General features: G+C 42.3%; 1 protein-coding gene across 2 annotated transcripts; it reads right to left on the reverse strand.

Annotated features, from left to right (window-relative positions):
• Positions 1-6: 6 nt before the first annotated feature.
• ncln (nicalin) lies at positions 7-12,403 on the reverse strand. 2 transcript variants are annotated; one of them, XM_035412068.1, is made up of 15 exons: positions 12,082-12,403; positions 11,171-11,361; positions 10,777-10,918; positions 10,256-10,350; positions 9,031-9,111; positions 8,610-8,713; positions 7,908-7,996; positions 7,458-7,597; positions 5,295-5,473; positions 5,032-5,119; positions 3,417-3,455; positions 3,102-3,265; positions 2,835-2,888; positions 2,604-2,682; positions 7-2,489 (listed from the first exon to the last, which is right to left on the reverse strand). In XM_035412068.1, exons 1-15 carry the CDS (start codon positions 12,254-12,256, stop codon positions 2,427-2,429), a joined length of 1,683 nt encoding a protein of 560 aa, XP_035267959.1. In that variant the 5' UTR covers positions 12,257-12,403; the 3' UTR covers positions 7-2,426. The 2 variants fall into 2 exon arrangements, with proteins under 2 accessions (XP_035267959.1, XP_035267958.1); XM_035412067.1 differs by having other exon boundaries at positions 10,777-10,921.
• Between the last annotated feature and the right edge of the window lie 5,478 nt (positions 12,404-17,881).

Raw genomic sequence — 17,881 nt, forward strand, 5'->3', positions numbered from 1 at the left:
ACTTAATCGATTTAAGAAAAACCAAGGAAAGAATTTAATTCAGTGCACAGTTCAGCATTCTCTGCTTCAATAAATTAAAATGAAAGGATATGTACCACACAGGATTTCCCATGCATTGATACACAAGCCTTTGCCTGCCTGTCTCTCCACAGTAGAGACGCATCCGTCTGCAAGGCTAACAGGACAAGCATGTAGCATCGCTCCTTAAGCTATGAATACCCAAACCAACAACCAACTTCTCCCTACCCCCTGTGTAAGTTGTAAAAAGCACGAACATGAAAAAAGAACTTGGCCACGACTGAGCAGAAAAAACACTGCAGTGTTTTTGGACTCAACTGGTCATCTTCAACAGAAATGATTTTTTCCACCAAGTAAAATCCTCCATGTTTCATCAAAAGTGGAAAGATATCTTCAGAATCTCATACATGCAGTTTGATCAGGTGCCATGTCAATTCAGGTTCAGACATACATACAGTAAGTATTACGAAAGTGAGCTTGTGATGACTTGCACACAATTCAAGTAAATGATTAATAGTAAACATAGGCGATGAGTTTTACTGGGGTTGACTTTTGCACACATTTGTAGACACACAAATTCATCCGTTATTTTCACTTATCCCTCAAGATGCCGTTCAACACTCTTCATCCAAAAAATGTAAATTCATGATGAATGAAACTGAAGTTACCTTTTTCTCATGAAGCTGATATCAAAAACTGAAATAAAAAACAATGACTGTGTAATGAGGTGGAAAAAGTTGAATGTTCCAAGGCATAAATCAACTTGCATTTATGACATTATGAAGGCAACAGTTAGATTTGGCTGAAGCGCAGTAAAGAATGAATGATCAAGCAATGTACTACAGCGTGGAACAGTACAGTATGATAGCAGAAAGGGGTCAGACTGATGTATGGGTTTTAATTCTAGATGCATGTATTTTTCATGCACATATGTATTTTTAATCAGGCAAAGTGTTCACTCAAGGCCATTGTTGAAGTTCTTCGGGTCATAAGAGAAAAGTATTTTTTAATAAGGATCTAAAAATAATTTGTGACATTTAACCATGATTTTTCAACAATTTATCTCTAGTCATTTGTTCTTGGCAGAATTCATACACAGCAGTTTCAAGACCTCAAAATCCGACTGAGGAAAATAACAGCTGTGGCTGAGTGTCCGTCAAAAGATGGCCACTCCCACAGGCTGGGTGTTTGACACCCTTTGTTGGCTGGACAACTCGCACAACTGGAAACAGGCTAACAATGGAAGTCTAGAGCAGAGTCTGACACATGAACAAGTCTGCCAGTTCGGTAATTAGCTAGCTTGCTAAGTACCAAATTATCAGCAATTAACACACTTGTTCTACATGGAGGAAATATGAAAGGAATCATCCAATAGGCAAGAACTTTCAAATGGGGGAATGAGAATCAATTTCAGGACATGTAGTCTCTGCATAAGATTAAGAAAACATCAATAAATCTGCATTTAGCAGTGAGGAAGTGAAGTTGTGCGCGTATTCACCAAGAACACATACTCACAAATGCACAGATAGTACCCTTTTTTAAAATGGGTTTCTGTATAGTTGTCCTTGGCTTGTCATAGCTGACCAAAAAAAGCCCACTGTTGACTGGCAGGGATTAGAGAAGACAGGCAGAGAGAAACAGAGGGCAGTATGGGGGAACAGGACGAGGAGTAGCCTGAGTGGATAGTGTTAGGAGTGGGGTTAGTGCAGGTGTGAGAGTAAAGCATGAGCAGACAGTGGTAGGATTGGGGACAGAACAGAGATGAGAGTGAAGTGTGAGTAGACATCTTAGGTTCTGGGATAGTACAGGGGTAGGAGTAGAATGAAGGTTGCAGTGAGTAGAAAGTGTTAGGCAGAGGAATAGAACAGGGGTGGGACTGAAGTGTGAATAGATGGTGTTAGGCAGTGGGATAGAACAGAGATGAGAGTAAAGTGTGAGTAAACAGTGTTAGGTACTGGGGCAGCGCAGTAGTTGAAGTAAAGTATGAGTAGACGGTGTTAGGCAGTGGGATAGGACAGAGGTGAGAGTAAAGTGTGAGTAGATAGTGTTAGGTGCTGGGACATCGCAGTAGTTGGAGTAAAGGTGTCAGGTGCTGGGGAAAGGCTGTGCTCATTAGTAAAGGAAGACTTAAGAGGGTGTGTGTGACCTGAAGCCAGCTTCACAGCCAGCCAGAAACTCAGGATGCAAAACTTGGCACACCAATTCCAAAGGGCCACTTTTCCAAAGATACAAAAACATTACGAGTTTGAAATGATGAAAGTAAGAAAAAACTGGGGGAAAAACAACAAAAAAAAAAAAAAGAAGAAGAAACATGGCTGCTTGGACTGGCCATTCTCGATTTTTGTGTCATTCGCGTGAGGAAAACGGGAGCCAAGCGTCGGGGCAAAGACGTGGAGGGGTCTGTCCCGTCAGTGCTGCTTGGATTTGGGCTGGGCAGCTCTGCGCAGGACGCTATAGAGCACCCCAAAGTGCTGCAGGGAGACAGAGAGGAGAGGTCAACAGAGCGCCCCACCCCACACACTTCCGCCTCCTCCCTCAGGTCACAGTCACAAATGCACCATCATCACCGGAACACATCTTCTTACCTGAACAGCCAGATACAACACTCCCAGGTAGGCTGCTATGCACACTGCCAGGAGAAGGTCAAAGATAGCTGGCTTCACCCTGTGGGAATTTCAGGGGGAATGGGACATTACCACACGACCATGAGTACCAATACTGATTTGTGGAAGAAAGAGAGGAAAATAAATAAATAAAATAGAGTCAAAGTTTGCGTGCGTCAGTGATAACATTTAATAGGGGGAAGGTTCACTCACCTGTATGCATTCATGGTCTGTTTGAGCTGATCGTAAAACACAAATTCTGGGTCTCTGAATGGAGGGAGAAACAACACTATTTAGCAGCGGTCATTCGTACTGTTACCAAACTGTAACTGAACATGCAAGCAATTGGATTATTCCAGGGTTATGGCCTGGGTCACATCTGCACGGCTGGCTAACAGCTCTTCCACCTGTTTCCGCCCCTCTCCAGTACGGCAGAGCAGGTGCGGAGGCAGGCGAGGGCCGTAACCGTGGAAACGTCACCTCTTATCGGCTTTGACGTAGTGCTTCTTGACGTCCTTCAGGTAGCGGCCCAGGTGGTACTCCAGGGTGCTGACCACGCTGCTGTCCTTGTCCACCAGCTGGGCGGCGCGCGGCTGGGCGGTGAGCCAGTCCACCAGAGAGGACAGCTGATCCTCCTGCACCTGCTGGGGGGGAAAAGCAGAGACGTGGCCTGAGCACCCAGCCGCCCGCCGCTCCTCCAACGCGCACCCGCCGCTCTGCCGAGCAGCGAAAGGGCACGGCCGGTGGGGGGCGGCCCTGTGAAGCAGCAGGACGCTGGCATGAGGGCCCACTTACCATTTGGTCAGTGAAGATCTGCAGGTCTGCGGGGGCACCCTGAGGACACACAACAGAGGGACATCATTTACCTGCATTATACATTACACACTACAACCCTTTCATTCCCACTGCACACCATACATACATTACACACTACAACCCATTCATTCCCACTGCACACCATACATACATTACACACTACAACCCATTCATTCCCACTGCACACCATACATACATTACACACTACAACCCATTCATTCCCACTGCACACCATACATACATTATTCACTACAACCCATTCATTCCCACTGCACACCATACATACATTATACACTACAACCCATTCATTCCCACTGCACACCATACATACATTATACACTACAACCCATTCATTCCCACTGCACACCATACATACATTGTACACTATAACCCATTCATTCATACACCACACCATACATTATACACTACAACCCATTCATCCACACAGCACCTCAGTACACTACATACAGTACACACTATAACCTAACAAGCAAGCTAAGGACGATGGCAAAAACATGACAGACACACACGATGCTGTATACATCACATCTGAGTATTATTCTGAGGCGCAACAGTGGACCTAGTGACACAATTCTGTCTAATTCATGGACCACATTCAGCTGGAACAACACCGTTAGCGAATATTACAGAATGACTTTGTGCCTGGAACATCATCAGCACCATCTTCACTAGTATTATTTATTTACTTTGTAACCAAATTATTTAGGTGTCTAATCACAGCTCACATTATATTTACTTTACACGACTGAATATTAAATAAGGAATTCCGATTCAGAGCACTGTCAGGGTTTTGTGTAGTATTTTGCCAGCCTGGCGCAGTGCCATGTTTGAGTTGGAAATCCCATTATTGTTCAACCAGAAGAGCAGAAGATAGTTGCACTTTGGACTTACATTTTTGAAACACTAACATGGAAAAAAGCAGCACAACTGATTTCTCTACACTTGTGTAATAGGCAGGGCTGCCACATAAATGGAATAGAATGTGCTTGTTGTAGGCTGTGAAATATTTAGTGTACAGGACTAGTTTTTGTCATGAAACCCAAAAAAACCCCTTGTTAGCTGATAATTTGTCATTCAGTACATGTCCTTCTTAACCGTGTACACATGCCTACATACTACTTGTTTCAGTTAACTACCTTCTAATCCACTCTATACAGCTTATTATTTGCCATTAGCTGGCTTATGTTTATTGTGCAAATATTTTTAAGTAGATTACGTAAAAAGTATACAAACAATGTAGAATTCAAGTTTGGGTTCAGTCATTGTATGTCTCCCTCACCCCCTCCCTCCCCCGACTTTGGTATAAATATTCCCTAAACTGTAATAATTGTACATAACTGTTGAATGTATGGCATTTTTCAGCTATTTCTGTTATTGTGAATATAAATAGTTAAATGTAAAAGAGGTGTTCGACTGAAGTTACTGCTCTGAAGTTGTTGTTGTTAATATGATCTTGTTACTTTCAAATAAAAATCAGCTCTTGTTCTAAGACTTTCATATTTCCACCTGGGCGTTAAATTTGCCCATTCCACCTGAAGGCCACAGCAGCACACAGCCGTTATTTGAACAGTACCTTCTCTGTGAGGTTGTAGATCACTCTGGCAAGCGCCTCTGCGATGATCTTAGTGTTGCGACTCAGCTTCTTCAGCTCCACGTGGGGCCTGGGGTGGGGGGGGGGGGGGGGAGGAAGGGGGTTAAAGCAGAATTTAAACGGCAGGGGAAAAGGCCACGTGTCCGTCATCCCTGCCGGGGACGGGGGAGAGGGCGAGGTAAGGGGTGGGAAGCGCTCTACGCCTGGCCCAGCTCTCACCCCCCCCATGCAGAGAGCCTACTGACCGCACATCCATGATGCTGCTGCGCAGCGCCGCCCGGTGGCTCTCCAGGTGCGACAGCGTGAAGGCGGGCAGCCGGCGGATCCCGAAGCGCTCGTGCTCCCACGCTAGCGTGTCGTCCGCCAGGTTGATCTTCTTGTGCACCATGGAGAACTTGAGGTCCGAGGACTGTGCCGACACCACCTGGCCAGGGCCCAACACCGTCAGCTTAAGTTTAAGCCTTAACACACATTTCCATAGTCAATAAACAAACTACTGCTAACTGAAACACAAGCCAACATTTGTATTTTTTGTAGTAATTTTGTGACGTAATTTTCCAAATCACGTTGGTATTGGTTTTCTATAGAAGCAAATCAATATATTCCATCATAAACTTATTCTTACAAGATGTTCTAACAGCCAAGGTGGCAACATTCCAAGGAGGATCTTTTCTGTGGTTGGTATAGCTCCTAATTCCAACATTTGACTCTCATGCAGAGTGATACAGTTGTTTTCAGAGTAAAAAACACAGGGGGGTGTAATTGTCTCAGAAAACTGCCTGCTGAATTTAACCCTTTCAAGCGTAGGTTTTCTGGAATGTCAAAACTCATTCTTCTAGAACTCCATTGCTTTCAGATACCAGTAATGATTGTTGCATCTGCATTAGAATGTTCAGTTAAGAACAATTATAATCATAGATTTGTGATCGTATCCTTAAAGGGTTAAATTACTAATATAAACATTTTCAACAAAAAATGAACATAAAATTGTCTGTCGCTGGAAGCTTGATAGCTCAGCAGACGCAGAATTTTTAAATTGATCGTCGCTCCCAAAGAGTTCTTAATTTGTTTTTACTTGATTAACTATGTGCAGCAACTTTCACAAGAATATGAGCACATTGTCAGGTCATCACTTTTTGTCTTACATGGAAGTATTCTCTTTCCTCCAAGTCATGTTAAATAATTTAAACAAAATCAAGTCCTTAGTCTTGTTGAACTTTTTTCAAGGTTTCTTTTTTATGTTTATTTTTTGCGGTGACAAAATGTAAATGGAAAGTTGTCCTTCAGTATTTTTAGCTGCTTTACATAATATCTGCCGTTAAGTTCACCTTGGGTGCCAGGGAAAGCTAGAGACACATGGAATCCTACAAACACCACATTTAAGAGCAACTATGAGCATCTATGTGACACAAAATAAACTAGGTTTTGAAATAGGCTAAGTTTAAAAACAGACTTGGTATAAAACTGCATAATTTCACTAATGATGCACTACATCGACTCCGTGTCCACTATTATTATGACTGTACATGGCTGCAGTCATAACAAGAGGGTGGTTGCTGTGGTTACGCCTGAGGAAGATGGTGCATGTATAAACCCCCCATATGCTATTCTCTGTTTACAGGTACTACACAACAAGCCATTCACACTACCTAACAGACTACTATAGATATGAACATGAAAACGTGACATACCAAGGGAAACTGAGGTCCTTCAGTTCAAGGTTACAGCTATTAGAACCACAGATTTAAAAACAATGATAATTCTGTGAATGACTAGAAATAAATATCTATTTAATCTCGCATACCGGCAACTAAGACATTCATCACGCCATTTTTTTATTTTCAAGTTTGCAACTTTTCACTCCAGGGAATGGCAGGACATCATCCAATTTACAGGAGGAAAGTGAGTTTAACATTACATAGATGTCTGTACATGTACAGACCCATAAACTAGCTCTTCAGTATAGTTTTACATTTAGATCTGCATTTATATCGTCGTTTAACCCATTTCCCATAAGTCTGCTGTGCAGACCACAACAATAAAAGTGTCGAATGAATCTTCTGTATCTGCATGATTTGTGGCCCACAGAAGCACACATTCAGCCCAATGAAGCATGTGATGGCACAACGCAGGACTCCTCAGCCCTGTTCCTGGAGGTCTACCTCCCTGTAGGTTTTCATTTCAGCTCTAATTAGGCACACCTGACTCTACCAATTAGCAGCTCAACGAGATCTCTACAGCTGTTGAACGGGGTGTTAGGGCTGGAGTGAAAACCTATAGGACGGCGGATCCCCAGGAACAGGGATGGGCAGCTCTGGCGTACTGTAAATACACGCAACGTCTCCACAGTCACACGCTCGCAGGTCGCGCGCCTGAGACGCAGCGTCAGCAGCGTCGGCGCACAGTACCGTTTCCAGCTCTCGGAGCAGGGCGTGCTGGGGGCTGCCCTCTTTCGGAGGTTTGGACACGTGCAGGTGGAGGCTGTCCCCGCTCCCCAGGGTGTCCAGGCACAGCACGAAGGCCACGTTATCCTGGAGGAGGCTGGAGTCTGGAGCGCGGGACAGAGCACAGTCAGCCAACGGAGCCATTTTATTACGCCCGCTAACACCCGCCTGCTAAAATTTCCCCTGGCCCTCCGGCAGCCGGCCCCTTCTTCCTAAACCACGAGTGTCCACCGTCAATTACGACGTCCCGAGCGCTCGCTAAACCGAGCTTCAGTGGGAACAGATGGAACACGTTAAAACAGTAAAACCCTTGAAATATGGAAGTCGAGGGAAGAAAAAACAGATTCCACAAGAACGTGACGCTTTAAGGATTTTCAACCACAGCTGCGGCCAGTGAAAACAGTGAAAACAGACCTGTGTGATCGAGGTTGTCCTCTAGCCATCGCTTGGTTCCCTGATAGTTGAACTTTCCACCCCCAGAGACAAAGAACAGCAAGTTGTAACTAAGAAGAAAAAATATTAGCAGCAATTAATACGACAGGAAGAGATATAAACTCACTTTCACCATGAATACAAAGCATTTTTTGTTGAGGACATTGGCTCATTTAGTCAACATCAGTTTAGTCCAAGAAAATGGCATACAGAGATGATGCAATTATTTGGTATGTTTAACTTTAATGGCTGGATATGATGGTACTAATGCAACTACTATTACAGAAACTATGGGGCTCTATTTGATTGACATCTATATACAGTAAGTACAATATTCCCATCTGCCTAACTACAAGTATGTACTGTATTGGTTTGTTGATTATTATGCCTCTGCATTGCCTGCCACTGTCTTCGGCTGCAGCTTCCAACTACACACTCCCACTACAATGGGCGGACTCACTACATTTAGGAAAAGAGACTGCAGCGAAAATAATCTTTCCGTTTCAGCTGAACTGGAGCGCCTAAACCTTTGCATCCTTGATATCTATCCAGCGAAGTCCCATTTTGAAGTGCCATTCACAGCTCCTGCTGGGTACGTGTGAGAGGCATCGCTTCCTCCTCCCTCCTTTTCAAGCTCAACAGCAGCGTAATGTTACTCAAACAGCCTGTGTGGGATGAGCCTACCCTGCTCGCGTCCTCTTGTAGTTGTAGAGTCTGGAGAAGAGGCGGGCCAGCTCCAGCAGCACTGACACTCCGCTGCCGTTAGAGTCCGCCCCGTATGACAGCCACTGTCACAGAAGCCGACGACAAGCCGTTCTTACACGACATTCCACAACAATAACTTCCACGGATGAACGCAGAATCAGTGAATACCCACATCAAGCTTTTGTCAAAATTTTGGTGTTTGGGGAGCAGGCTTTAAAACAATCACTTCAGTATTACTGCAGTTAAAGAGACTTTCAGGCGTATTACAGAAGTTAAAGTGCAGAATAACCTGTGCTAATGTAGTCAAGTGTAGGAGTATGTAGGAGTTTTTCCAGATACCCGTTTAATCTTCAGTCTGGACTGAGGAACTACAGAAAGGACAGAGGGAGGGAGAGCTCACCGGTGCCACACCAAAGGAATCATAATGAGCCACCAGCACGATTGTTGGCAGGTCTTCCCCTCCTTCTCCTGTCAGCCGTCCCTGTGAAGAGAGAGCAGGAAATCAGATACACAGCATGCTGGCCAAAACACATCTTTCTGAGCCATGACAAAACTTACAGCAATCCCATGTGAAACAATAGTATACTCAGTATACTTACAGCATAATTATATAAACTTCAATTATACTAAAAGTATTCTGAAGTATAAAATAGTATACCTCATGCATACTTCAGCATACTGTTTTTTCCACATTCGATTACAGATGCTTTTCTAAATAAAACTTTACCAGCTTCTCCCATTTATTACAGTAAATCCATAAATTGCTACTGAAGCACCTGTCATGAGAGTTGTGCATGCAATTGTCCATGTTATTTTAAAAACTTGAAACACTGATAGGGAAAATGCATCTTGACTTGAACATATTAAGTTGCTGGACAAGGAACCATTTATAAATTTGGCCACAATCTGCAGCACCACATCCAAAAGCACACGGAATTATACATTTGTGCTGTTCATTCAAGTTCAATTATTCAACTACTATTTACATAGTTAACGCTATGGTTTAATTATACAGAATTGTGTAAGTTCAGTTTGAAATTTAAAATGTTACATTAATTTGTAAATTGATTCAGACTGTTGCTACTATTCCTTTATGCCATTTCTTACGTCACAATTACAGACAGTTCAATATGTGAATTGTGCAATTAGATCACACAATGGGGAGGAAGATGTGTGATCGGTGCAATGCAGCCAAATGTCAAGGGAATTTCAGCTTTCCTTAAAATCATTTCCACAGTTATAGATACATTTATATACAAGAAGCTTACAACCCTAATTAGAGGTAACAGATCATTCACAATGACTTCACATTTATCTAGAAAATGCAGGTACCAATTACAACAACAAACTAAACATATCTACTGCATGCTTCCTGCCTCCAAGTGAGGATTCAGTAACTCATGATCTTTGGTCTTTGTACTCAACAAACTTCTTTGTATGGCATTAAATCTCACTGCATGGTTAAGCATCAAGAGAAGAGTTCAGAATGTATGACTTACTAACTTATTAACACAACCTGAACCTTTATAGTGGCCCACCACTGGAACACTATAAGCCCTCCATAACTGACGCACAGACAGACAAACCCAAGATCCAGAGGCCCCAGCATGGTGATACGCACTCACCTCTAAACTGGTGATGGCCCAGTCGCTCACTGCCTTGCTCTGAGCGCCACTCGTCACCATCTGAAAGCCATTGGCAGTGGCGGTGTGCAGTAACACTGTGGGACAGAGCGCGTTAGACTGGTTTACCAACAACAGTGCCTTTAACACACTCTGTCAGCCCATGCCATCAGATATGATGACTTAACACACAGTGCTATGGGCTACTTCTTCATGCTCGACAGGGATAATAAAATAGGAACAAGACAATTGTGATGTTACCTTAATCACAGAAGAAAAAAAACTGTACACTTGGAACAACCCACAAAAACAACACTGATGGCAACTGCTGAACACCTTTTGGCTATTTCCTGGCAATTCCTTCAGGGATCTTCAAAATTCAGCCAGAAAACAAAATCCACCAACCATTGTCTACGTTGTGCCATTTCAGTTGTTACCAAGTTACTCTATGATTGGTGGAGCTGATCTCTTTCATTTTTTATGAGTGAAGAGGCATCAGAATCAGTCCCATTCACTTTGCTTACCCTCAGCTGCAGATGCAGAACCTTGAGAGGAGGACGAGGTGTGGGTCTGCTTGTATATAGACAGCAGCTCATCATCTTCCAGGGCAAAGTACACTGGAACAATTGTCTCAGTTGCCAGGAGCTCTGGTTCCAACTCCATGAACTGCTGCAAGGTAACATAGTACAGTAAGCAAGATAAGATTGCCAAACTGATCGTGAAGAATCACTGCCAGACAGAGCTACATTTCATATAAGTCGAAAGATTTTAAACAAATAGACACCAATTTGCAAACACAGGTTTGTAGTTAAGGAAAACTCAACGTCCTGTTTTGTTACCACAGACACAAGCACATTCAAATCTCGATAATGAAACTTTTAGTGTGATCGTCATCATGCATCCGCCGTCCGTAATTACCTGTACAATGTCCTGTGGCATAGTGGACATGTTCTGTGGGAGGACAATAACTACAGCCCCCGCAGACTGACGGAGAGCTTTCTGGTACTTCTCGTAAGAAAAATCCACGAGTCGCATAATGACACAACGGCGACTTAGCACCTCCGCCTCTACTGTACGGGCCTCCGTGTTTAATATAGCATTCCGCGTGCCTAGAAAGCACAAAAGATCAACTTAATAAAAAGGACACCATCGGCTATATGTTCAGCGTGCAAAGGTGTTGCTGAACCAAAGAAACCCTAGATATAAAAACAGACCTGAAAAACTAGGCAAGACTACTTAACTAACGTTAACAAACAGTATTAAAACACACAACTCACTTCATCAACCAGCGGTTTAAATATAAATTATGCAATTAAGTAACAGAGCTAGCAAGTTGCAAGTTACAATTTCGATGAAAACACTGCATGGGGAATTTTTTTTAGATGGGCTCTATTTACGACTTTCTCATGTTACTATAGTTGAATGCAGTAACGTGACCAAAGCTGAGGATGAATGGACTGCACTGCACTGCCTTTTAATGTTAGCTATACACTGCTCGCGATAACTAGCTACAACTTTTACTATTTGCATTAATTGCCCCACATTGATTTCAGTTAAACTGATTAAGCATGAGCAAATCGGTGAACAGTACTGGATAGGCAGGCCTAGCTATTTTTTAAATTAACGTTACACACGTCAATTTCGTCAGGAATTCAATGGATACGCAACACTTTCGCAATGCTAACTAACGTTAGCTTGCTAACAAGCTATATCCTAACCAGGATCACCTAAGCAGCTTGTCACTTCACTGTAACAGTTCTGCTCATTTTATAAGTTTAAATATACTGAAGTGGTTCTACACGTCTAATTTACTATTCAAATCCACGTACCATAGGGTTGACCCTGCAGGTCATACTGCTGCATGCGGTACACTGTAAATTCGTGCGCCGCTTCTGCTGGTAGCGGAGAGACGAGAATGAGCACCGCCGGTAGAAATACAATAAACGTCAACGGAAAAGAAGACTTGAACATGTTCTCAAACACCTCGCTGGCTTCTTCGAACATCTTGAGTTTGTTTTAATGGCTTAAACAAGTCTATTATTTTTAAATTCAACAGAAACCCAGACCTCGCTGGTTATGTGGAATGCTATGACAGCTCACACTGGTTCCCGGACACAAGAGCACCCACACTCGAAGGACCTTCTGGCGTTCTCGTTGGCCACCTATGACAAGAGCACGCTCTCCCTGAGCATGAATATGTTTGAGTGCGCCTTATAATGATCTATCTTTTTAATATGTAAATATGTCATTTAATTTGATTATGAATAACGGGGAGCAGTCTTCAAACTGTCCCATAAAAAAACAAACATTTTTTTCACGTCGCTCATTTGCTATGCCCGTACAGTTCTATGCCCGTTCGACATAGAGGGTGTTGAATTTGAGCCATCCAGCCAATGCTCTAATCACTGCTATGCGCTAATTGGGTGAGCATTTTTCTCTAAAAATACCTCGTCAATAAACATGGCCATTGTCCAAAAATAATAATAAATACGATTTAAATAAATGTATTTTTGATTTTAAAAATTGAATAGCTTTTTGAATATAGTAGAACTGTGACGGCGACTACCACTACCGCTGCCAGTGCCAAAAATAAATAGAAAAGGATAGAAAAAGAATAACTGCCAAAACAAAATTCATTATTATTATTAATATTATTTTATTTTATTTTATTTTTTTCATTGGTACTACTACTATTATACAATGTATAGACTGCAAATTGTGAATACTCCACCTGAAATTTTGATGTTTTAGTTTCGTTTTGACCCCTGTAGTCCTATTTCATCAGTGAAATAAATTGCTGAAAAATTACATAAAATAATTGCTGTATAAATTAAGGGCTATCAAAAGTTTTTTTTTCCCCCCCTACCACGATAGTTTGTAGCAAAGTAGTCGTAGTGTGGTTGCGGTTGATGCATTTGTTCCCCCATCTTTTTCTGTAAGGTGAGTTTATGTTGAACCGCGCTCTGTGAAGTTCTCTAAATGTGGATTGTAGTATTACCCAGAAACCGCTAGGGGTTGACCTTGTAGCGACAAAATAACTAAAACCACCGCTGTACAGGGCGTGAAAAACACACGCCCCATAACAGAATGGACTAGGCATACTGCATAAGTAAACAACTTATCTTCGTACACTGGAAATTATGGCGATAGCAAATATATCATATTCCAAACTGAATCAATATTAAATTACATGTTTTGTCATTTGGGGAGAGAAAATGGGGAGAGATTTGTTCATTTTTTTACTGGTTTTGTTGTACTGGATTTTAAATATTCAGTTGTGCATATGCAATTAAATATTCTGCGTATATAATCTTGCTTATATAATGGTACATTTATGCCTAAAACTAAGGTGTAGGTTTGGTGTACCGCATAAATCAATATAATTAACATTCGATTACAATGAGGTGTAGAAGCCCTCTTGAACTTGGATTAAATATGAGTACAGGAAAAATAGATATAATGATGTCATGTCGTTTCTTTCTTTCTTTTTGGCCAGCTGCAGCAGTAAGTGGGAGATTAATGACCAGATGATGCCCTGCAATCTCACTTAATGGACCTGAGGATTCATTATTTCCGCTGTGTGTAATTTTGCCCGGGCTATGAAAGGACACTAAGCAAACTAAGTGGAAAACCAATTAGGTATGGAACTATCAGTTCTTCTTGTTTGTGATATTGCTTGTCCAAAACAATTATCCATTAAGACCTGGCATGATACTGTATAATTAAGAACACAAAACAAAAGGGTGTTGTGGTTTTAAAGACAGGGTACAGAGCACATTTGTAGTTTATGAATGTTTCTGCTCGGTCTGTGAATTTGTTGGACCACATGCTGAAGTGTTTCTCAGATTAAAAACAGTGTGTTCCATTTTTAAGTTAGCCTATTCTATATCAAGCTAGCCTGACAGGAATCAATTCTTCTTTGACCATCTACTACAGCATATTTTTTAGATGAGTTGTTGGACTGAAAGAATTTCAGTACTCAGCCAGAGGTTTTGCTGATGTGTAGAAAAGGCAGCCATGTTATGGGCTGGCTAGCTCTGTGACTTCTGAAGTAGTTGCTTAATTTGCTACCTATTACGTAAATTCTTACTCATTCTGCAAACGCAGAGGTACTATAGCTTTCTCACTCACTCAGCCAACACTGTGTACGTGTGTGTGTGTGTGCGTGCCTGTGCGTGCGTGTGTGTGTTTGTGTGAATGGGTATGCGTGTGTGTACATGTGCGTACGTGTGTGTGTGTGTGTGTGAATGGGTATGCATGTGTGTGCATGTGCGTGCATGTGCATGTGTGTGCGTGTGCATGCATGTGTGTGTGTGTGTTTTGTGTGTGCGTGTGTGCCTGTTCCTGTGTGTGTGTTTGTGTGTGTGAATGTGTATGAATGTGTGTGCCATTCCCGTGACTCTTCATTTTTATAGGGAATATCCTGACTCAGCCCTGTTCACACTCCAACATGCAGACCCAAAAGCACTTTCTCTGCTGCTAAACAAAAGATGCAGTCAGTGTTTGAGCAACTGGCAGAGATTAGCAGACAATTAGCCTTTCACCAGTAAGTAGCCTATTTCTCTGTGTTTTGACTGCATAAATCCCTTTTTTGCCTTTTTTTTGTCACAGGAGATACAGCCTCGGTCACCTCAGTGGCAGTGGCAGTTTAAACTGTCATCAACGTGTGAGGACAACCCATGAGAGCACCTCACAAAAATATTGAAGGAAAAATAGATGTAGATCTAGCAGATGCTCAGCAGGCAGCAATTCTCGAAATAAACTTTAATCTGTGTGTTTTTGAGTCTTCCCTCCAATAGATGCACCCAAGCGAAGACCAAAGAATAAGACCACACAATGTTCTTCCTGCTTGCAACAAAACCAAGCCAAGGAAGCATGTTTTTAGTGTTAGCTGTGGGGACTGTGGGGACGACAGTTGGATGTTTTCAGCTTCACTCATGAAAAACCAGATTAATTCAATTACGTTTCAGAAGAACTGGGGATGCAACCCTTATTAGATACAGAACAAGATCATGGATGCTTAACAGAGATAGCAGTCAAGGTCCAATGCTGGCCAAAGGAGTGGAATAACAGCTATGATTGATGTGTTGTGGAACTCCGCAGGGCGGTTTGGCTGGCACAGTATGGAGCGGATGATTTTTGAAAGGTCAGTGTAATAAGACAGTCCATCTCTGCTGTAATGCCGAGCCAGAGATAATGGATGGGGAGATCTCGTGGAGCCGTCTATTCCATTAAGTTGCATTAATGCGTTCAGGAGAGCCTTGGACTCGTATCTCCTTTCATAGCAGTTTGCTCGCGCTGATGGTCAGTGCAGAAATGCCCAGATACCTTCCACTGGCCATTCTAGAAGGCAGAAGAAGGACTTTGTCTAATTTCTGTGAGTGAGGCCTCAGCAAGGGCATTTTTTCTTTTGGCGGGGGTGGGGGGCACAATAATATAGCATGATGATGAGAAAAATAATTTCATGGAATAAAGATAGGGATTTCATGTTCTGATTTGGAAATCCTGATCAGTGCTCTGATTCCGTTCTTCTGCCGTTCTTCCCAGGGGGGAGGCCCCCAAACCTCCTTAGAGTGGCAGTTCTTGGAGTTTATGCATTTCAATACCCCTAATATTCAAACTAAAGTTATTCCCTTGGGCCTTAGTCACTCACAGCGAAGCATTACATCACATTGGCCTGCCTGTACAACAGCTAGCCCCATCCGGTGACAAGCCCCTGCAGGTATCTGCACAACATACTTTTTAAATGTAAATTTGTGATTTTAAAAACTCCCAATAAAACCATTAGGGTTTTTTTCACATAACCTTATTTAATGTATATTTACTTAAAAGAAACTCAAGGTTACAGACGGGTGACAAATTAAAAAACCGACATAAAGTGTCTTAGTAAGGGCAACCACGAGCCGCCAGAATTGTTTTAATGCACCGTGGATTAGATTCTGCAATTCTCTGGAACTCCACTGGAGGGATGGAACACCATTCTTCCAAAAGATAATCCCTCGTTTGGTGTTTTGATGATGGTGATGGAGAGCGCTGTCTAACATGTCGGTCCAAAATCATCCATAGGTGTTCAATTGGGTTGAGATCTGCTGACTGTGAAGGCCATAGCATATGATTCACATCATTTTAAAACTCATCAAACCATTCAGTGATCTCTCATGTCCTGGGGATGGGGCCATTGTCATCCTGGAAGTGACCACTTCTATCAAGATAGAAATGTTTCATCATAGGATAAATGTGACTCAGAATAATTTTGTATTGATTTGAAGTGATCCTTCCCTCTAAGGGGACAAGTGGACCCAAACCATGCCAGGCAAATACCCCCCACAGCATAACAGAGCCACTGGACCCCCTCACTGTAGGGGTCAAGCATTCGAGCCTTGTTGACACAGTCTGTTCTTGCTGACACAGTCTGATCACGTCCTGCATTCACAGTCTTAGTCACTTGAGGAAGAGTTGTTCTTCTGTTGTTCTGTACATATCACACTAATGTACAAGCATCACGGTCATCGAATGTGTACTTTTGACCACAATTTCCTGCCCTCTTTACCAATGTCTTTCCCATAGGTCTAAATGCAGATGTCACTTAGTTACTGTTCCTATTGAAACACTAGCCAGTTGAGCAGTCGTGTTGTGACTAAAGCTCCTGACATCCATGCCTGATCCAAAATTGAGGTCAGCTGGGCCTGCTCAACATTTTTATACATCTGACAGAGCATGATAGGATACAACTGCTTAATTGTATCATTCAGTACACCTGTATGGAAGCATCTGCATTTGTTAGGTTTCTCTACTCATTTATTCAGGTTTTCCTTTAATATGTCACTCATCTGCATATATTTGTCTGAGTCAAAGTCTATATACTTTGAGGAAAAGTATTGTCTTGACTAGACCAATATTCTGAAACTAGAACACTTTAGTTTATTGGACATTCTAATGCAACATTTTTAAAAATTATAAAGGTCCGATTTTTTGGTTTGTTAGATAATGCAAACTATTTTATTTGATCTGATAATAGTTTACATCTTTCCTATGGTTTTCTCATAAGTATTTTCTCAGAGTGCTCCTTTGGTGTTGTAAGTGCCTGGGTGGACACAGGCATTATGGGTAAAAGCATTTTGCCCTTTCATGCAGTCTTAGGTTTCAGTGTGCTCCATTGCAAACTGAATTGGAAGCATTAGCACCAGCTTAGAGCATATTTCACAGAGGCCTTTAGAAACCCAACATGAAAACTGAAGTTGGATTCTTGTCACAATCTTTCTTCTGTGTTGTACACATGGACAAAGGGGTGTAATGCAGAGCAGCCTGTCTTTACATCACCGGAATGCCTGCGTTTCTGAAATTACATGTGCACGTGACATGGAGAGGGAAGCTGTGATTTCAAAAGACCAGGGCTTAACAGGAAAAAAAAGTTAAACAGCACTTGGAAAGAGAGGAAGAGAAAGAAAGAGAGGGAGGGACAGACCAGAAACAGAGACAGACAAAAATCACAGACAGGCATAGGCCCAGCTGTCATGCCGGATGTTGTAATTTAGTGATGAATACTGTAGAATAATCTGCTGAGCTTTAGAGCATGGCTTGATGTTGGTTACTTTTCTCCTCATCAAGTTCATTTTCCTGTTCTCTGTG

Source organism: Anguilla anguilla, chromosome 4, assembly GCF_013347855.1.
Source record: "Anguilla anguilla isolate fAngAng1 chromosome 4, fAngAng1.pri, whole genome shotgun sequence".
Taxonomy (NCBI): Eukaryota; Metazoa; Chordata; class Actinopteri; order Anguilliformes; family Anguillidae; genus Anguilla; species Anguilla anguilla.

Bases quoted from the DNA above. Each gene is read 5' to 3' on its own strand.
- ncln (XM_035412067.1), bottom strand. From the start codon at position 12,256: ATGTTCGAAGAAGCCAGCGAGGTGTTTGAGAACATGTTCAAGTCTTCT. The intron at 3,456-5,031 runs GTACTGTTCAAA...GTGTGTCCTCAG, and splicing joins TCTACAACCTCACAGAGAAG to GGTGCCCCCGCAGACCTGCA. The intron at 2,490-2,603 runs GTAAGAAGATGT...GTCTCCCTGCAG, and splicing joins TGTTGTATCTGGCTGTTCAG to CACTTTGGGGTGCTCTATAG.